General features: G+C 39.3%; 1 protein-coding gene across 1 annotated transcript; it reads left to right on the forward strand.

Annotated features, from left to right (window-relative positions):
• The first annotated feature begins 17 nt into the window (after positions 1 to 17).
• LOC137282490 (uncharacterized) lies at positions 18 to 4,895 on the forward strand. Its single transcript, XM_067814242.1, has 4 exons — positions 18 to 660; positions 1,258 to 1,549; positions 4,221 to 4,259; positions 4,494 to 4,895. The coding sequence occupies exons 1-4, from the start codon at positions 334 to 336 to the stop codon at positions 4,778 to 4,780; spliced, it is 945 nt and encodes a 314-aa protein (XP_067670343.1). The 5' UTR covers positions 18 to 333; the 3' UTR covers positions 4,781 to 4,895.
• The last annotated feature ends 17,993 nt before the right edge of the window (positions 4,896 to 22,888 follow it).

The following is a 22,888-nucleotide window of genomic DNA, read 5'->3' on the forward strand; positions in this document are numbered from 1 at the left end:
ATGGGTCTTTTAATGTCGCCAGAGATAGCGACTTAATGAGGGCATGTTGGCGTGCAGAACATGCAAACGACAGTATCAATATGGCGTAGACACCTGCATCTATATGTCTTTTTCTCGTCTTAATTTTCGTGTGGGAACAGCGATTCATACCTTTCTCCAATTTGTGTCGGTTTCCGCTGCCTAATGGTGTATTTGGGATAAGTCCTGAAGTTATTTTATTTCAGGTTTCTGGAACAGAGCATTGACTGAACTTGGGGTTATCTATAGGTAACATATGATAAGACAAATGTTAGTAGTCGGTCTACGAAATAGTTGGTGTTAGTGTTCGGCATTATGAGTGGTGTTATGTATATCAATATAGTACTCCTCTGCTTAAATATCTGGACAACGAATTCCGCGACTACATCAATGAGTGCATCTACGATTGAATCAACGACTGCACGGACGACTTTATCGATGACCTTGGACCCACTTCTCCAGAGCGGTATGGGCGGGTTCCTACAACTGATTCAGGAGTTCGGATCTCTCCGAGCCCAAGTTGAACAGCAGGAAGAAGCCAACAAGCTTCTCCAGGACAAGGTTGCCAGACTGGAGGCCTTGTTGAAGCTGGTTAACACTACGGCAGTGCTGGAAACCGACTACCTTAAGCAGGGATCCATGGTAAGTGGGATACCGGCACATACACATAGATGTAAGTAGTAGTGTGATGTAGCCTAATGGTTGAAGCGTTCACAAGTCACGCCGAAGACCGGGTTCAATTCCTCACATGGGCACAATGTGTGAAGTCCATTGTCTTGTGTGTGGTCCTCGCCGTAATATTGTCGGAACAGTGCTAAAAACGGCCCAACACAGTACTCACTCTACAACTCTGTAAGTAATATATTTGCTCTCGTGTGTGTGTGTGTTTGCGCCGATAGCTTGTGGTGACAGATTTATGCTCAGTTGTTCCACCACTTTTTCATCCCAGTAATATACATGCTGATTTTCTGTGGAATAGAAGAGGTTAGATTTTTTATAAGATCTGGAGTATTGTGATAGAAGCGTCCGCTCAACGCGCCACACAACAGGGTTCGATTCCCCTCACAGTGTTTGAAGCCCATTTCTGGTGTCCCTCGCCGTAATAGTGCAGGAATAGTACTAATAGTGTTATGCCAGAAACAGGTATGGGAAATCAAATAACGTGACGATCGAACGCTACTGCCACTTGGCTTCCCCACCGCCCTTAAACATTAGTATTGACGGAACGTTTGCATTTAGGTGCAACAGGAGATATCAACTCTGCTGCAAACTACAACGTTCATCGAGGCAGAGATGACGAATGCCGTGGCGACTGCAACGATGTTGGAGATGGAAATGATGAAAGTTGAGAAGTCTCTGGATGACGTCACCGACTGCCATGACACATTCAAAGCGAGGCTGGACAACATGACGTCATCTTTGGTGGACACCACTAATGAAACAAACCGTCTTACATTCAACTCTGAGATGTTGAATCAGACAATGGAGGAGCTCAACAAAGACATCAGGGAGTTGACCAGCAAAGGAGATGGTACATAGAATTGTTTCTCCACTAGTTGTAATCGAAAGAATTGTTTGTTTTGATGTGAGTGACGTAGGTATTATTCTGCTGTAAACAATATTTTGCTATATCACGACGTATACATTCACTGAGTAAAGCCGGAAATGACGAAGGGTTTTGGCACTTTGGCGAAATCCGCTAGCAGTATATGGTGCTTATGAATCTGGAATTATAATCCGTCAAAACTTTATCATGTTTCATGGTTACTGAGTTACCAGTGTTTCTGTATTGACCTGAACGTTGTAAGGTTCCTTCATAATGTCAACCTAATGTATACTAACCCGTGTCTGATGAAACAAATGTGTGTGTATCTACACCATGGCGTTGTTCAATTACTAAGATTTTGATAGCTTCTTTTTCAGGGAATTAGGTAAAACGCGACATAACAATAGTAACCATATTTTATCATGTAGACTGTCATTGTGCATACCCATGTTAATGGTTCATAGTAGTTGCAGTTGCAAGTATAATCCTGTCTGATTCCTATACTTTCAGTGGAATGTATCTGTGATGGTTCTTTGTGTTATAACGTCATTTATTGCATTGTATATAGACTTTCCTACGGTTTGAATTTGAATTTTTAATTGAATTTTGATTCAAGCATATTTTTAAGCAAGTCTGCACGATAAGATCCTTTATGGTTTGCACAATTTGGAACCATGTTTGTTTCCAAACAATATGTTGTTGAACTCGGAGTTACAGTTCACCCTGGCTTTAGTGCAAGTCTCCTGAACGGATTTCCTGCCTAAATGATACCCTGGTTATAATGCAAAACTGCATAAAATGCCAGCTGATAAACCTTTTGAAAGAAAAACTCATTTTTCCCTGGTTACAATGTCAATGACTGGCGACATGTAGTACACATATCTAAATCGGTTAATTGACATGACTCGAATTAATTACAGTCTTATAATACCAGATAGGATAACACATGACAATACACCAACAAGTCACCTGCAACCCCCAGACGCTGGGATTGTCAAGGCTCATTAATTATACTAGAGGAGACATCAAGTCAGCCACCTCGTTGATTGCATAGGACCTCTTACTGTCCTACGTGGTTATAATGCCATCCCGGATATAATGCCATATTATCTCCTAGGAAAACGGCGGCATCATTACCAGGGTATGCTATGCTAACACTCCGTCGATGGTGAAGCAGCTTACACGCAGCAGTTCATGTTATGCACAAAACAGTCTGCTTTCAGGATAAGGGAAATAATGTCTTTATGTCATATCCTATAGGTGTAAATGATGGTCTTTGTTTCTCTCCCTTCGGTAAATCACAGCCTTGATTATGAAATAACCTAAATATAATAAACAATGGTTGATCAAGGGGATTTTGGGAAAAGCATGGTGCCCAGAATGGGAGAAAACGTCATCGCAAGCGTCGAGGATTTCATTTTATGAAACCATGCGTGGTCAATCAGCACAAACTGGAACAGGTAGTGCAGACAGAAAGGATGCCCATGCTCCTGTGTGTCTTTCGTTGAAAGAGCTGAAGGTTGATGCAAACGAACCTGACAAGTACAAGTTAGCTCATCATAGTCAAGCCCCATATGCAGTGCTAGCTGCTGGAGAGGGGAGCACGATTTTTCTGCTTTGTCAGAATTGCATACATTGGCATGACTTCAGCTCACAGCCGAATTTAGCTTGCCTTCGAACAAGACCCGTGGTGTTTAGTCAGTGTGTACAAGGTGATCTTGGATGGGTTCTATGTTCTCCGAAGGGTCCCATCTCTGGTTTGTTTGGTGGGACACCAGAGAAATGTAGAGTGCAGAGATGGTTTCCTGTTTACTGGTCCTCGAGTTTCGGTGCGGTAGCGCTATGAGGGACGTGAACATTCTGTTCAGGGGACTCATTTTGCTCTTTTTAAGTCATCATCATAAGAATAAGCTTACTTGAAACAGAACATCTGCAATCATTTTGATCTTTTTAGGTCCGTCGTCATGCTGTCAACGTTACATCACCATCATCCTCATCATAATCATCATAATCATCATCGCTACTTATGCCCAGATTAATGTTCCGTAAGAATAAGCTTACTTGAAACAGAACATCTGCAACCCATGTTTGCCATAAAAGGCGACTATGCTTGTAAGAGGCGACTAACGGAACGGTGGTCAGACTCGCTGATTTGGTTGACACATATCATCGGTTGCCATTTGCACAGATCGATGATCATGCTGTCATCACCGGATTGTCTGATCCAAGCGTTTACAGACCGCCGCCATATAGTTGGAATATTAGCATAAGACTAAACTCACTTACTCACCCTTATCTAAATGACCCGTAAAGCTCAGGGGCAGAACCCATACTTGTAATAGGAAGGCGACTAATGGGACAGGGTGGTCACACACGTCATCGAATCTCAATAGCGTAGATTGATGGTCATGCTATTCATCCCTGAATTGTCTTTGATTACTTACAGACCTGCGCCATATAACAGAAATATTGTTGAGCAGCGTAACACTAAGTTACTCACTCACCCTTGTCTAAATGAAACCGTCTATAACTAGAATGCATGTGACCATGTGTTTCCCGGAACAAACTTGAGTATCAACGCCCACGTGGACACAAATTTCCCTCGTCAATATTACAATACAATGTTTAAGGTTTCTTGTACTTCGTTGAATTTCAGACCTGAAAATGTCAACGAGCAGACTCGACAGCGTGGCCTGTGAGTAGTATACGAATAATGCTATGCTTATTGAACTAATTTTACCTTGGAAAATACTTGTCTGGTGAATGTTAAACAAATACTATAAATTCTATTAATATATAACTTTGAATTGTGGCAGTACGCCATGAAAGCGGCAAGAAATTATTCAAAAGCTGTTACAGTCGATGTTATGGAAGGCTATGGAATATTTGATCTATATCTTGTGGCTTATCGTTTATAATGTTGTTTCAGGCCAGTCAGGAAGGCTTTTCTTCAGAGGTAGCAGTAACTATCGGTACTCGAATACCAGATATGAACAGTGGCCCGAGAATCAAAGGGTTCAATTCACCAAGCAGTTCATGCGACCACCGACTGTTTCCTACGGCGTGGTTGGTATGGAAGCGGACAAAGACTATGACGTCAAATTCAATCTGACCATCAGTGACGTCAGGAGGTCGGGGTTCCTACTACAGTGTAATGCCAATGGGAAAGGCGAGCTTGTGAAACTAGATGTCCAGTGGTTGGCATGTCTCGTGTAGTCAGTTCCATGATCGTACATTGTCTGAGAAGAAGTTCACCAAAGTGTGTTAAGATATTCTTCATGTACTCGTTTAGCTGTTGGGAATAAAGACGATGAAGCAAAATGTACAAAAATAACATCCTTAAATTCAACCTGGAGCACTCGCAGTGGAAAGAAATATCATCAAATATCATATGTAAGAGATAGTTATTCGTAAAGACAATTATGAAATAAGAAATTCCGTAAAGGAGGTATTTATATATAGATGTTTTAACATTTGTCTGTGCTCAGTTTAATCGTTTCTGCATGGAGAATATTCGTTGCACTTTACCCTAATTGTCCAGACACATTAAACTTGAGCCGGTTACTTTAACCTTTCACGTATCAATCCTGAGTATGGTACCCTCAACTGTTGTCTCAATGAGACTGTCAAATCAATTACCGAGCCCGATCAAACAGTGCTGTAGTCATCGCGATGTCATCTGATGTACTTATCACTGGCAGAGATGTATATTTCACGTGTCTATTTCTGCCACAAACGAACAAAATTCATGGCTTTGGGGTCAGTCAGCGGGACTTCAAAGACGCGCTCTGATCTTTCTCAGCTTCACCACACGAAAGAGCGTGCGTTAAGCTACGTTTTTAAATCATTTCTCAATCAGAAAGATTAAATGCGTTCATCGGTAGCGCTTGAAATCAAAGGTGAATGAAAAAAAGGAATAAAAATTAATAACGAGACTTTTATGGCCTGGCTGACAAGAGAGGTGAAGAACCTTATATTCCCTACGAGATTCATATGAAGCAACTTTGAACGTTTAAACTCTGCAATTTGATAGTTCAGATGTGTATTTCATCGGATAGCGCAGTTTGCTGTGTTCTTCAATCGGTTTCGTGACATTTGTTTCGAACAAATCCATTTTAGAGAATCAGAATCAGACCGATTATTGTTGATGTAAATAAAGGGACACAAATCTTTTCACTCCCCCTAAGTTCTGGCTGTGTCGTCAGTACGTGACTGTTTGTTTAAGACAATTCAGAAATATTACAGCTGCATGACAATGTTTGTGTACAATCAGGTCTGGAACCGCTAACCTAGTGATTGACCTCATGAAGTACGGTGGGAGGGCATGTTTTTATAAATCAGTATCAACTAGTGATAATGCTATGTGTTCTCATAGAGTTAAGCGGATCCTGCTCAGCCGGTAGAAGACGCCATAAATATATGTTAATTCTAGTCCTTAGTTCACACAGAGACATTTTGGAACGTGTGGTGGAATATCGAATTGGGGAATATCCTCTAATATAATTGTTATTAATGTTGCGTTCAATGTGTATAAATCTAAACAAAAACCCATTCAACCATCTGCAGCTTACTTTATCAAGAAAATCAGGACATTCATGACAGTTGTCCGACTCGACACTGAGATGTGAATAGACCACCTTGTCTCGGTTGTTCGGACATGTTGACAATCAACTGACAAAGGTGCACACCTTCACAATAATAGACCCATCCAGTTGTGACACTGTCATGGAATGTATTAGTATTCACTTGATCAGGTCCAGCTGAGCAAGCCGCAAAGGAACAGTTATTCGCGGAGGGCAAGCGGCAGTAAAATCTTCTCAATGTTTCATGTTTTCGCGGAAACCAGAGTCAGGAAGTTTCAGAAATAATAATGAACATTAACATCAGTTCGAGTCTGGTTAAAGTATTACGCCATGGTGTTTCATCTTAAAGTGAACTTTTTGTCACACTCAGCACTATTCCCGCGGCTGTTAGTAAATAATCGAGTTTTGACCAGACAATCCAGTGATGAAAAGTTCAACATCGATCTATACAGTTGAGATGCAATGACAGCGAGCCTTGCCTACTCCATCACGTTACAAAAAGAGTCACTCGATATGAGGCATGGACTAATTACCACATGACAATGAAACTGAGCAGATGCTGAGGGAATTAATGTACCATGCGGAACAGAAGAGTGCATCCCCGTCCATCCTCGCCGTCAGTGCGTCTGTATGTCCCTGTGTAATCAATGCAAGTACCCCATGATGCTGTACGACTATGAAATCGATGTCAGTAGTCTCTGGCTTTGACTGACCATGGTTTTGCATATAAATTATAATTAATATCATTTTCTAAAATCTAGCGTGGATCATGTTATTGAGATAAAATACTTGCTTTCTTTATGGTATGATTTATGAAACTGGAGATCATTTGTGCGCCCGTATATATGCGTGTGCGTGTGCGTGTCTGATGGGGGCGGGGAAGGTCGAGGGACAGTATGCGTTTTTTAACAAAAGTCGCTACGTCATGATGTCATGATTGTCGGGTTAATCATTGGATTGATCAAAACTCCATTGTGCACACATTCAGCCGCCAGAAAACAAAACAACATTCAAAGAAATAATAATAATAAATCATTTGTTCTTGTGGCGTGATTCATTACATAACTGTCAAAACGTGAATTCAGGTAAATGTTAGCGTACGGAGAACAATGTAAATGTTTGTATGAATCAAAGGTTATTGGTAATCAAACATGTTCAAACGTGGCTTTTGTTAGAAGCAAACTCTATTTCATTAGAAGGTGACAATAGAATGACATATTGGTAATGGAATCAGATGTGTGAATGTAGACATGTACTTTCTATGTTTACGTTAGGCAGTTGAAACGATCAATACCACTTACAATTATTTATGTCTTTTTGTTTCGGAGTGAGTTCCATGCAGAAGGAACCTGTCAATCAACACACACGCACGTTTCACGACCAGTTGACAGCGGTGCATCTGTATTGTGAAACTTACTAGAGGACTGCATCTGACATGCAATTAACACCAAGCCTCCTCCCCACACGTCGATTAATGGAGAACTGCCCGGTGATACACGCGAATATACTGTGTCTGTCGAAGGCAGATCAATGGAAATAAATATTTGCTGGCTTAAGATCGAATTTCACCCAGTTCCTGTCTCTCTGTGCCCGAATTTCCAAAGAATACGAAAGACCCGTTGCTCGCTGACGCAATAGATTATATGTCAAATACAGATTCGTAGCAAATATTTCCCTGTCGTGCCGACACAAAGGCATGTTGTTTGAATATCGATTCGTCTGGATGTGTGGAAACTTAACTATTTAAATTATTTTTAAAATTAACTAATTGTGTTGATCAAAATGCGTAACAATTTTGAGAACCGAGGTCACTTCAGCCAGACGACTACCTGATGATCAGATCAGACTGTCTTTTGGATTTTCTTTGACAAGTTAACGTTTGCGGGAGTGCATATTGGACCGATGTTTGTAACATCAACTTCGTGGAAATCTGAGGATCATTTTTTGTGGTAAATGTGTGAACATATCTAGCACAAAATACATAAACTACCTGTAGGTGTTGAGCACTACGGTACTGTGGAATAATTCTCATAGGATTTCGTTCGAGGCCAAAGTGCCCAATTTGGGCAGGGGTGTCATTTAAGCACTGATGTAATACCTGTGGGCGTAGTGTTACGGTTTATAATTTGCCGTGACAAAATGTATAGGAAATCCCCTCAGAACCAACAACATATAACACTGACAAGTCTAAAATATTCAGTAATATGTATTGACCAAAGAGCAAGATACAACGATTCACAATAGAGGTTTCTAGTACAATGCAATTGAGTCAAATCTACAGTAATGGGTCACAAATATAATGTCTATTCAATAATGTCTTGGTTTTCAGTGAGAGCGAGAACAGTTCTATTAAATGTTACGCAGCAGGCGGTCTCTCCTTGATGTAGGTCAACGTTGGCGAAGAGGCTCATGTTGGCGGTCTCTCCTTGATGTAGGTCAACGTTGGCGAAGAGGCTCATGTTTAAAACAGTCCAAAACACATACTCATGTGCAGAGGAGAGCCAAATGGGAGGCAACTCTAAAACACTACCTTAAAAGGTACTTAATCATTAATGACACAAATTGCAGAAAATACACCCTCGTAACAATAGTGATAGGGTAATGAGAGACAAAATAGCCAACCGTAGGATGAGAGACATCCTGTCGATGTATTGTCAGGGTAAATTCAGACAACGTAGGTACATGTGAATGTAGTGATAGGGTAAAGCGGGATAATGTAGATACGTGTGATAGTAGGGATAGGGTAAAGCGGGTGAGTATAGATATCGGTGGGTGCAGTGATCAGGTAAAGAGTGATAATGTGGACACCTGGGAAGCGATAAAACGGTATAATGTGTATGGCTGTGGATGTAGTGGTAGGGTAAAGCGGAATAATGTAGATACCTGTGGGTGTAGCGATAAGGTAAACCGAGATAATGTAAGTACATGTGGGTGTAGTGGTGAGGTATAACGAGATGGTGCACATACCTGTGGGTGTAGCTACAGAGTAAAGCGAGATACTGTGGATGCCTGTGAGTGTAGTAATAGGGAGATAATGTGAGTACTTGTTGGTGTAGTAATATGAGAATGTGATATAATGTAAATACCAGATGTTATCTTTTTAAATAGAATTTCGTCTATGTCTGTGTAACTCCAGAAAACCCACCTTTGCAATTCGAATACCAATCAGTATCTTGCTGGCATCAATATCGTGACAATCAAAGGGCAACATTCGTGTAGAATTTCTTGTGGTTGCAAAATATGTCGGTTTCCGTTTGAATTCTTCTCTTTGGGTAGCTGAACATGTTGTTTTTTTCAATCCATATAGAAAGTAGAAAACAACGAACGTCAATGCATTGAACAAAGTCAAACGAGGTATTATTGGAAGACAGATACAAGCCTTCCATGTTAACACCACAAGTATATCTGGAGAGTCACTCGCCGTCCGCGGGTATTGAGTTAGCATGTAAATAAATAATATTATGCTTTTTGGTTGGAATGTTCTCATGATCGTAAGTCTTAGCAGCTCCTGATCAAGGATCATCCACTCCCCGTCTTGCTGATCGGTGAAGGATAAACCAAGTTAATCAACACAAAATGGTACATTACCGTATTTATTACTGATAGAGAAAACAAACGCATGATGTTGTGAGAATGGGAAAGAAAGAAATGATATTGTCATCAATTATGTTATTTTGTACCTAGAGCAACATGTCTCCAAAGGATATTCATTTTTTGGATGTATTAACGTACTTCTTGTTGGCATCCAGCCTTATCCTAGTTACGCCAATTCGGGCAACGTTAAGAAAACGTTTTCTGGTGACAAGCTGTATAATCAAAGAAGGTAGAATCGTTGCTAATTCCAGATACTTTTGTCTGGATTCGGGTTCGAATCCCGGATGGGACTCAACCGAAAAAAGTACTAGAATTTGTACTTTACTAAGAAAGTGAAATCCCAAATATGACATATGTTGCATTTGACCACTTTCTAAATGGCATCGTGTAATCATGGATAAAGTGAATCCAAGGATGACAGGTGTTTAATTCAGTTTGAAAACAAATTAATTGTTTGAAAAGAAACTTTTCCATGGACGCGAGCAAGAAGCAGGTAATTAGCGAGTCTTTCTGCAACATTTCACGTTCGTGTGTTACATGACAACACTGTTAAATTACTATCGTTGCTGTCTGAAACTATATAGGGGACAATATTCTAGAAGAAGAACGAACAGTTTATACTGAGCTGACTGATGACACTTAAAGAACCGATGTGAAAGAAAAGAACCGATCGACAAAGCTGATAAATGTCATCTCTCGGAAACATTCTTATTTACTTGAACCATATACTAGCGTGTAGCTGTCATGGATGTCCAGAGTGTTATAGTGGCTTTTTTTCTGAATGTTTGGTTACATTCATCACCAAGAAACATAAATTAAATCAATTGACAGACAATCGATACACAAGTGTGTACTTTTCATTGATGCATAGTGTGTTACGATGGCTTTGTCTGATTGTTTGGTAATATCAGCAGGAAACATCAAAGAAAACATATTAAAAAAACCGTCGCCGTTACACTTCATGACCATATGCCCAGGACATGTGTTCCCTTGTTGCTCTATATGTTGTAGTTTAGTAGTGAAGTCAATATTTTGTAAATCTCAATATCTGTAAAGAATTCCAGATTCCGTTGAGACTGACAACATGCATCAGAACATGAAAACGCTTCGTTTTAAAAATGAGTGTTAAATGTTCTATTGTACTAACACCAACAGGATCTTTAGTTTTTCTACTTAAAGCTTCCCAACATGGTATGGAGCATGAAATTTATGAATCGTGAACACATTTTAACCCAGTTAGCATGCAGTGTCAAAGTATTCGACCGAAATAGCTATGAAACGTGACACTTATGGCATGCGAATGAAAACTCGAAAATGAATATGAAAAGCCTATATCTCTACATGTATACAGAGATTCCGTGGCTCTAGTTATTACAGATTCATCATAAGGACCAAAGATCTCAAAAGCTGATCTGTCTACCAATAAAATGAGTCTCCATCTTCTGGTAGTTTGGATATAAACATAGTGTGTTGGAAAATCAGACGCATATAACGATATTATAATTCTTCTAAATTTGACATAAAACCGAGCGTGAGGTTATCTTAATAACCGCGTTACATACAATACATACTGTGTTGGAAAATCATACACCTCTGGTTAACTTTGATTAACCAATCACAATCCAATCATGGTAGAAGTGTAGTTAAAATTATACAGGAGTCCAAATTGTAACCAATGTTTTGTATGCACTTTTTACCATGTTCAGCTAGTTCTAGTATGTCTGTATGATGGTGCAATAACACACCGCCCCCAGCTGCTCGTACATATGCTTTCTGTATGAATATGAGACTATCAAAGAGATAACGATTTAATATTGCAACTGAAATCACCTGTCCTCGCAGGTGCACACGTTAAACTTGACGACGTCCATTCTATAGAGGATCGTGTTCAGACTGTTGCTGTTCAGCTGGTATCCAACGGCTCCTTCGCTCATTGTGTTTGAAGTTAACGGCCTGATATCAAATAAAATACACCCTAACACAGATGAACACTTTGCATGAAGCGCTAATGAAAGTAGTCCCTTCCGAGCCAAATCGACATATTGCTGTTTTTCGTGAACCTTTTCAGTTGTTCTAGTTTATTAACGTTAATTTGTTCAGATCCAAGATTTGTATCGAACTGGATTCTTCAATTCCAGTTGTCAAGACTGATGTGAGTTTGTTTAAGTTACCCTATATAGTCTTCTGTCATATCAGCTCTGTCATCTTTCCACATAAACATATTTACTAGAGTGGTTTAACGTAATTTACAACATATACAATCAGCGATAATTATTTCCAAAATATATTCGCCTGTTCAATGAATGAATTAATTACAATTTTCTGGTGTACAATATGTAATTGATGTGCAAGTAAAATAGATATTTGTTATAGATTTATTTGCCCTCATCGAGTGATCCGTGAGAGAAATACATAATATTATTGAATTCTATAAGTGATGGAGTTTCTTGACACGGGCAGCTGTATATTTAGAAACAGTGTTGATATGTGTTATGTCATTGTGCATTTGTTCCGATAAGAGCGTGATATCATGTAAAAAGAATATTGTGAGTCATGCGTTTTACGACACTCGCCTCTAACATGACACACTGAGTTCCAGATTGATTTAAGTTTGCATTTTATTACCTAGTAGACCACTACAGTATACAAGTAAACTGACATCATTAACTTCAATCACCAGTAAGACGGGTATTTAGTACATCGTTCACACTCAAGTAGGTACGCACAAAAGTGAAGGCTCTATATGTTTTTCAAGTCTAATCATAAATCTTTTTTTTCAAAAGTATATCCGTCAGTCATGACATTGTTCCGACCTTTGTGACACCCCACGTTCCCCGTACATTAAGCTGTGGTTTTGTATACCTGTAATACTGAACAAATGGACGTTAAACCTCACTCAAATCTATCGTGACACTGCTTCTGTTCAGGTTCCCGTGAAAAACGAAACAGTCTCTTAAGTGTTTAAATGTATCTTGATATACAAGTGTCGAACTATGTTGTTTCTTGAAGTCATGAATTGACGTACATTTTGAGATTACGTTCAAAGTGTACACTGAATCACCAACTTCTTGTTCTCCCCAACTTCTATCTGCCGTCTACATGGAGACGTGGAAATTCATACCATCAACTTCCTGTCCCCTCTTGAAAAGAGACACATCCTATCAAGTATTATTAACCACCTCGTAATAAAGAGGTTGTTATCCATAAAGTTTGTCAGTCTTGAAGTAGTGCTTAGTATGAAATGTACAAATCTGGACTGATACCGAGTGGTATCACTGCAATCTAATATACCACATATTTTTCAATTCTAGTGTCACTTACTGTGTATCAGCTGATTATGTCAAACATTTTCGCCACACAAATGTGTACAACACACGACAGAACCCCTCACGTTGTTATTAAAACCCAATGTAGAATCTTTGCCAATTACAAAATTTAATGTAACACAAACATACATCAAAGACAGGAGTATACTGTTGTGATAGGCAATAAAAGCTAACTTGCTGCGTTAACAATCATAGTCCCTTGAATTACGGAAGTTATGTCATGCAACTTACGTGTGTCGTTTTGCAAGTGATATGTTTCAGGAACTGGAGTGTGTGTGTATATGTGTGCCTTCTCTTCTCTGGTCGTCCTTGTAAACGCTGATATGTAGTTAACTCATGCACAGAAATGTCTCAAAATAGATGATGTCGTTTCCGGTAGAATTGTGACATGCTATTGTCGGCCATTGACAAGAGCCGGAGCAGAGTAGAGCAGAGTAGAGCAGAGTAAAGCAGAGCAAACAAGACAGAAATGTAACTGGCGTCCCGTTGTCGATTGTAATAGGCTCTGCTGTTTGAAGAGAACCATGACCTATATTTGTTGATTCATTCACAGGGACCGTATATATTACAACTTTGATTTCAAAATTCACATTGGAATACTGACATCGCATCGTAAACATTACAAATCCTTCAGCTTTAATCTTTCTCAGGGAAACTCTCACAGCATTATGATACGCAGGTAGTCCACGTAGCTGTTACATATGCCTGTCGTGTGTAGCGGAAATGTCAAAGATGAAATTCCAAAGAAGGGATTTCTAATCAAGTATTCTTGCAGCTGGATTCCACATCAATGACAATCATAGTACTTAAAGCAGATACGTCTTCAGGGTGTCACTCTTAAAAGCAGTTGTTGTACGCCGTACGATATCAAATAAAATTTATTTCTGAGATTATTTTCAACCTTTCCATGTTGTGACAGGTCGAGGACAGTGAAACAGGCAGGTGCTCGCATTTTGTACAGTGATATGGAACACTTGGGTTTCTTAAACAGTCAGATTCGTAATACGGACATTGCCATGTGTCAAGATGCCGCTCCCATGTCGCAACATACGAAGGGGGAAGGGCTGAATAAGTGTATTTTAGCATAGACAGATTCGAAGGAATAATTTCTTATTTGCTCTGAAGAAATGAACATTAGCATATTCTAGAAGGTAGGAATTAAGCCGTTCTCGTATTTCAAAACATAGCTTGGTGTAAACATATTTTTTCACAACGTGAAAGAGATTGGGGACAAGTTCTTTCAACTTAGAAAACCCCTCTCCAAAGATATTTACAATTGCATCACAAAAATATTAGAAACAGTAATATTGAAGGATAACAGAGGGAAATGTTATAATACAAAAGGCGTATAGAGAAAAGTGAGTGAGTGAGTGAGTTTAGTTTTACGCCGCACTCAGCAATATTACAGCTATATGGCGGCGGTCTGTAAATAATCGAGTCTGGACCAGACAATCCAGTGATCAACAACATGAGCATCGATCTGCGCAATTGGGAACCGATGACATGTGTCAACCAAGTCAGCGAGCCTGACCACCCGATCCCGTTAGTCGCCTCTTACGACAAGCTGAGTCGCCTTTTATGGCAAGTATGGGTTGCTGAAGGCCTATTCAACCCCGGGACCTTCACGGGTCGTATAGAGAAAAGACTACTAGAACACAAACATAAGGAGTCCTTCCATAAGAGTTACCTTTGTGATAAACTGTCAGAGTAAGAGTAACAGACCCAATACAAGGCATTTAGAATTGATTTGGGCATGGGGCAATAATGGTAGATATTTAACAGAATCGGATTCAATACACGGATTCAATGTCTGAGAGACGTACGCAAACACTGATCCTGCGGGTCGTGGACATTCCTCTCTTTATCTCAGTCTTATGTTACGAATATGATAAAGAAGGGTTTTCTCTTTTCTTTTTCAGTGGAGCTTAAAGAAAATGTGTAGGGTACACTGTTCGATCTAATTGTGTTACAGTTTGGGTATATGGTCAGGTACACCAGTCTTCATACTTGGAACAGTATATTCTGTCATACCATACTATGTGAAAATGCTCCTCAACCATATAATACATCATCCTAAATATACACATGGAGACGTTTTTCACAACATCTCTAAACGGAACCTCCATAGTAACCTCTATTCACATTCATATCAAAATTGTCTTGTTTTGTATGAGTATTTTAAACCTTCAAGTCCACCATATACTGATCTTAGATATACACGTGGTACGATTTGAAAACTGCGTGTGCCACATGCAAAAACATAGGCAAATATAGAGTAACAGTAAACTGTTATGAAAGCACCACAGCTTCGAAAATATATTAATTCCGTTATTGGTGGGAACATATGGGACATTTTAGTGAGGGATATTGCAAGAATGTTGTTATGTGTCCACTATCTGCAGACTGGCTACAAACCAAACGCAAACTAATCCTAGTAAGACCATCAATGTTGCCGTGGGATCTATGATTGCCAACAACTCCATGGGGTGATACAGAGCTTACAAAATCACTATACATGTATTTCGGAATCTGTTCATGTTATGCGGCATCCAGATCGTCGTTTGGTCAACAGAATGGTTCGAAATTGCCTAAAATAGGCCAGAATGTAGAGCCAGACGATCTACCAATTGTCTGTTGTTATCCATGAACATATATCAGTTTGTTCTCAAGCTCAACATTACTGAACTTAAGAACATAGGGAAGGGTCGATTTTTTTAGTTAGGTCGAGCTCGTCTTTGTCGTCGAAGGAGAATATCTTGGAACTGGGGTTCACTGACGTGTGGTGGTGATGCTTATATGACTGTAAACGTGACATAGTGACTACTAGACACAATCTGAATGGACAAGGGCATAACTGACATCCTAGTCAGGGTCGTGACACCACGAGAAAGCAATGGCCACGTCCCGTTTATAATTTCTTACCTTACAAGGTGGTAACAATTGACCTAAAGCAGCACTGAAGGAAGAACGGAACGCCGCCCCTCAACGTCAAAAGTCTGATGGGGTCAACAAGGATCGGTGTCAGGGATGTTATTGCCGTTGGTGGAGGTTGCCACCGACATTGGCTTTGTGATTATTGATACTCATTTGGTTTCTGCAGGCTTGTATGCAACAATCTTGCACATGATCGCTATTATTAACGTCAGACGCCCATGGTTAACAGCAAAGAATCAATTTGGTGCCATATCTATGTGTCTTACAGTTTGCTCGATGTTTTAGCGTTTCGGCTTGCTGTTTAATTATTCCTTGTGGATCAAGTTTTCTTTCAATAGAAAGTTAAACTGAGGCTTAAATGGGGTCCGTTCGCAGTGATTAATGATGAAAAGCATGGGGTGCCGCGATACTTTTTGCCGTGAGTATATATTACACAACATCACCCTGAGGGTTCTTCCATGCAATGCATTGCACTCATCTTTGGTCTTGTAACTAAATAATAGGAGAAAGTTAATCACTTGTTGTAAATACTGTCTGTCCAACAAAATATCATCTCATCACAAAAACTAACGGGGAAATGGAAACGATTCCACATTCAAGTCAACTCCCTGTTTTATATCACATCCAAGTAAAAATGTTTTGATTGAAGAGCTGTCATTGAGAGAGGTTTTGTTTTGTCCGCAGGCTAAATTCGTGTGCCGATCTTTTCGCAATACAGATAGACACACGTAAAAAGGGTTTTGGTACACCATAGTGTGATTCATTTTAAACCGGAGAGCTCCACATAACCTGTCGCCACCCGAGGGTGTCTTAAAGGTGAAAAAGTCCAACAAATCTACAAAGTTAGGTGAAACTAAACACCACAAGAGCAGTTCCTGTGGATGATGTACAGATCCATTGTTATGAAGAACATTCGCCAATTACTGTCAAATATTTGTGGCGTGTATAGAAGTAGACATGTGACAGAGACAACGTTTCAAAGTCTAAATTAAAATCATACATTGCATGCAGGAAGTATTGGCACAGTGAGGTTCAAGATGTTTTGGCTACGTTTACGTTTGACAGAGAACTGTCATATTTGCTGGGTCATGCATATTTTGTCCGTATTTGTTACAAACATGTCCATTTATGTGGTTCATGATGATTTTTGATGATATGAGGGACATTTGTATTTACACTAAGAAACAATGCAGTCTACTGAATGGTACGTCCAGCTTCATGAGGGAGAAGAGTAAGAATTGTCCTCCAAGTTTTTTCACCTCATGCATCAATATGATATAGCTAAGTTGGTACCTGTGACTAAATATTATTATTCATTAAAGTTTTCACGTAGTGTATTTGTTTCAGGCGTGCCTGTGTACACACCGACCGTATGTGTCATCGTTAAAACCTGACTATACATCGTTAAAACCTGACTATATGTTACAGTTGAATAGTGAACAAGATTATAATTGTGTTTCTTAGAAGGGGACTGAAAATTCTGCAATGATGGTGTGTGAACAAGGAGTACTTATTTCAGTCGGACTATTATGTTCGAACCTTACCGATGGTCAAAAGTGCTTTTAAAGATTTGGGATCGTAGCCAAAATGGGAGACAACTCTTCAGTCAGCGAATGATGCCTATGCAACAATGATAGCAGTTACTGCTCTTTATCTGACCCTCCCATGGTTTTATCATCGAGATACTATTAATCTCTCTGCAAGGCAAGGTTATAAGTACGAACTTCAAATGTCCATAGACTGTACGTAATGCTAAAACCTTTAACAGTTATCAGTTTTAACAGATATAATGTGGTTAATACGGAATGGACTGAATGTTGAAGAGTTCCCACAGATTTCATTTGTATACTGCTTGGCATCGTATTCATTAATGACACACCAGAATCCATGTGTGTGTGTATTTCTTATGGCACTCATGTGGCTAGAGCTCAGGTTGCAAAAACTACAAAAGAATGTCAGCCTTCTACAATAATTGATATCCCGTGATGGATATCCATGTATGACCAAAGAACTGAATTTTATCAATGTCCTTGCTATAGCTTGTCAGGCTACATGTGAGTTATTGCTTTAACAAAGTATGCCTGCTTTTTAGAACTATTTAATATTCATGAAACTATCACTCTCCCCATACACATGTTTGTGTTTACTTTCAAATCAATCAGTCTCTCTTGGGCAACAAACTAACACTCGACGTCTTATGCAATCAATCTGTGAGCGAACGTGGTTATTCTACAGTTCATATTCTCATGACCTTCACTGGCTTCCATTTCATATGTATCTTTCCTCGGCCGACTGGTAAATGTATTTCTCAGTGATTATATCTGTGAAATTGTCTACAAGCTTCCTCACACAGGGAACCCATTTTACTGAATTCAACCTCTCTTGGGGCATATCTTTTTGAAGTCAGAACAAAATACCAGTTTGTGGACAATGATATATATGTTAACTTTATTATAGTTTGACTTGAATCAGATATCATAGATAATATAGGCGTTAAGCCTCAACTTGAACTGTAAAACAATTCAAAAGTTGGTTTTCCTTCACATCTATGATAAGGACAATTACAGCCACAACACAAAGACCTTTCCTCGTGCCTGCGTATACACATATCCCAATCTTGACAACACAAGGCGCACTCTTTGAATACGGAGCCATCTTGCCTCACTGTTCAAAGCATTGCGTCGAGCTCATCCTAGTTAATATATATGGTTCTGTATCAATCCACATTTATGCTACTCGCCATACTACCCGTAACAGCTTAAACATGTTTTTTCGGTATCGCCAATGTGATCCGAAGTATATTCCCTCTTTCTTTGTCGAGACAAAGTGAAACAAAAATCTTGACGCCCAAAGCCGATGGCCACTAAAATAATGTAGAATTCAAGCTAATATGCGTCATACAAATCACCAATCAACATGTTTCAGAAATGTCAATTTTGCTATTGAATGCTTCACGTTACGAAAAAGATGACACACAAATAGACGAAGGAATCAAAGAGTTAACGTATTGGTGATTGGGTGGCTGGCTGGATGTATCATGCATGAAAGCACACACACTTATACTGAACGCAGTACTTAAGCAAACATGCCAATTAACCACGGTGATACGGGACGCTATCGCAAATCATCGCAATTCACCGTGCAGAATTGCGTCCACACAGATGCAAGTCACCGTTATGCCTGTTGTTTAAGGGACTGTGACACCAGTCCATAGGTGTCATGGTCTGAGACCTGCATCACGTGGGCCTTTCCCTCACATGAAACTGACAAGCGGAGATATGACTGGATTACTGAGGTTTTGAACCAAATTCATTCACTTCCTCATCTCACCTCACGCATCCAAACACTGCCAAATAACAACAGTCACAGTCATACAGAGAGACAAACACACACACAGACACACACGCTCGCGCACGCACACATGCACATACACATACACAGCCCAAGTACAGTCGGGGTTAAAATTGAACGTCAATATCCAATGGTTGTCGCAACAGGTGACAAACGGTATCTGGTGGTCAGTTTCCCTGACTTGTTGGCACTTGTCGCAGTATCCCAGTTGTGCAGATCAATCTTCATGATGTTGACCACTGGATTACTTACAAACCAGTCAACAAAACAGATGAAAGGAGTTTGGAAGAGAAGCGCACCACTCTCGTGTGTGTCAGATTAGGTATATTATAGAAGATATCACATTTTCAAAGTCAGTGAACTTAATTCTAATATAAGTTTCGGATAGGGTGCGCAGTATTGTGTGTAACTAAAACACTAAAACAGTCGGATGAATGGAAAGATATATTCTTATGAACGAACATTCGATTTCTTTAATTGTCCACCCCAACCCATCCCCTACCCACCCACCCCATGTGCAAGACTTGGCTGAAGCAAGAGCTCGTTGTTCTTCTGAATATGATCTCCAACAGAATGCTAGTTTCAAACTGCTAGATTCTGTATACAAATTCAATATTACCTAATAGTTCGGTTCATTAACATGAAACGACATTTTGACAATCTGAAGACCTTTCGAAGAAGAAACAGTTTCAAAAATATTTACCAGAGAAAATTTGGCGAAAGGATAAATTATCGATTATTTCATACAAAGGAAATGTAGTGGTGGGTAGTCAAACTGGACGAGTAACAGAACTGAAGTGTGAAACTCAAGAACTTGTGAGAGCGTTATGTCAGGGTTCTCAGTAAGTGAGCATCATTGCTGGGACAATGGAACACTGGTGAAAGAGTACAAGTGACTACTAATGTCGGGATAATTGATACAATCCGTTGTTTCTCATTCAGAACTGAGTATAAACTCTTTGTAAGAAGATAACTCTTATCCCCAATGAAAGCGCTACAAACTGACGTTCTGGATTTGAATGTTAATCCATTTTCAGCTATGTCTACACAACATATGTCATATTTGGGATTTCACTTTCTTAGTAAAGTACAAATTCTAGTACTTTTTTCGGTTGAGTCCCATCCGGGATTCGAACCCGCACCCTCAGAGTCAGGCACCTAATCGCGGTGGCTGAGCAGGCTAGGCGGCTGACTTTGTGTGCTGGCGATTACGTGCCTGACTCTGAGGGTGCGGGTTCGAATCCCGGATGGGACTCAACCGAAAAAAGTACTAGAATTTGTACTTTACTAAGAAAGTGAAATCCCAAATATGACATATGTTGCATTTGACCACTTTCTAAATGGCATCGTGTAATCATATGTCTACACACTATAGTAAAGTGTGTGCTGCGGGGTATCTTCAGAAGACAGCTGTTCTGTATTGAGAGCAGACGCTCTCTGGTATACTCCTTCGAGAAAAAGAGAGAAAAATAAAATAATCACAACTGGGTATAGCAAAACCAAAACTTTACCGTCTTTTTAAATGTGACCAACATGGAACTCCGTCAATGTGAGTTAGCGAACGGTAATTGACGAACAGTCAGGCAACCGTTCTAAACCTAGGGATGGTTACTTCCCTCTTTGTTCCAGCTTTCTTACTTCCCAACTTGAAAGCCACTGACGCTATTTACATACTCATAAAACTTACCCTTGAACGTAAGTGCATGACATGATAAAAACAAGTCCCCATTAAAGCTGTCATCAATGGCAATGTTGTCTAGGAAGGATGCGGTGTCTTTAAATGACCTATTGTTTTTTCTTCATAACAAAGGAGCTGCATCAATAATTATAGGATCAAACGAACGTTAATACCGTCACCGTTTTAAACCTGTAGAATTCGATGGGAAAAGATTATCCAGCCTTGTGACAAGCACATGTTCTCGGGAGCTGAGATGTCGTCTTATTGCAGTGTCATAATCAGAGGCTCTTATTCAGACAAACATAGATACCCTTCACTTACCAGTTTTACAAAGCAACTGTCGTAAGTCTATGCTAACATTATGGGCATTACGACCATATTAGGTTACGAGGTTATTAGTGTTACGCGAGTGTGTTTTTCTCATTTGTATAATCATTGATAGGTGATACTTAACATGACATCACATTTCGTACAATATATGTGCGAGTATTTTAGCGGCAGACCTTCTTCATTGCATTCCAGTTACCTGCCATTGTGAATCCTGTCAGAGAAAGTTTTATATGAATGTCGATACAGCCGTTTAGTGAAAATATTCTCGACAGTGTGTCAGTCTATATAAAGGCTGGTCGTTGTGTTGACGGGCACACACGGTCTTACACTTTTCATCTAGAGTTCTGCCTCGACCTATCATCGTCTGTCTGTCAACACTGATTGTCTAACTTCGCCTACATCACCCTCGTTTGACACAGTCTGCCTTTCTACTGACTTTGTTAACAAGCTTCTCATTTCGTATTTCTGCTCTCACTGTAAAATGCCAAGATACCGGTGACTAAATATTTGATATTTGTGAACCATTACCTTAGATTTGTGAGTCAATTGTATTGTACTAGAAATCTGTATTTGTGATTCATTGTAGCTTGCTCATTGTTATATTACTTAATATTTAAGACTTGACTGTGTTATATTTTGCTGATTCAAAGAAGATATTTATGCCTTTTATTAAAAAAATTAGGGGTCGTCCGAGATAGACTTTATTTGACATTTGAGGCCTGTTATGAAATGCATTTCACTTTGTTTTTACTTTTGCAACAAGTTAATTATGAAACCAGCAAAGTGGTGATTGAACTTGAGAAGTTTCTATTGTCCCCTGACAATGAGACAGTCAGTCAATTCTGCAAATCAAATGTATTGCAAATTTCTTCACATTTCAAACTTGAGGCCAAACCTGCAATGAGGAATTTTCAGATTTTTAAAATCGTTTTGACTTACTCTATTGATGAGGGAGTTTTTGGATAGGAAGTTTTTGACATGATTACAGAGGACAGCTCAGGGCAGCTGGAAATAAAGAAACTTGAAATTCAAAAAGAAAAATAAATAGAAATCAGGAAATAGAAAAGTAAACGGAGTATAGAAAAGAAAAAGATAAAGAAGAAAGGGAAATGAAAAGGTTTAAAATGGAGGGAAAGAGAAAAATAAGAAAGAAAAATGTTAAAAGTTGAAAGAAACAGTAAGAGGAAGAGACAGAAAAGAAATAGTAAGAGAAATAGAATTGAGAAAGTTGGAAATTAACGGAGAAATTAAAATGAAAACAAACCCCTTGAAATAGTTCTCCACCATCAAATTGTCCTCTTTTGACATTACAAGACATGCTAGACTTAGCAGTGTTATATTTTGCTAGTTCAAAGAAGATCTCGTATACCTTTCGTCACGGCACTTGATTAACCGTATTATATCTTAAAGCATGGGCATTACGATCATCTTACCCCTGCGACTGCCATAACACAAATGGACAAATTATGGTTATTATTATTTTATTTTTTTATTATTATTTTATCACTTATTTTATTATTTTACCTAA

The sequence above is a fragment of the Haliotis asinina genome, chromosome 4 (genome assembly GCF_037392515.1).
Source record: "Haliotis asinina isolate JCU_RB_2024 chromosome 4, JCU_Hal_asi_v2, whole genome shotgun sequence".
NCBI classification, from domain to species: domain Eukaryota; kingdom Metazoa; phylum Mollusca; class Gastropoda; order Lepetellida; family Haliotidae; genus Haliotis; species Haliotis asinina.

What these genes read in the sequence shown, in the direction of transcription:
- LOC137282490 (XM_067814242.1), top strand. Translation starts at nt 334, where the DNA reads ATGAGTGGTGTTATGTATATCAATATAGTACTCCTCTGCTTAAATATC. An exon ending in ACCTTAAGCAGGGATCCATG is followed by an intron (nt 661 to 1,257) that starts GTAAGTGGGATA and finishes GTTTGCATTTAG; the next exon opens with GTGCAACAGGAGATATCAAC. An exon ending in GTTGACCAGCAAAGGAGATG is followed by an intron (nt 1,550 to 4,220) that starts GTACATAGAATT and finishes GTTGAATTTCAG; the next exon opens with ACCTGAAAATGTCAACGAGC.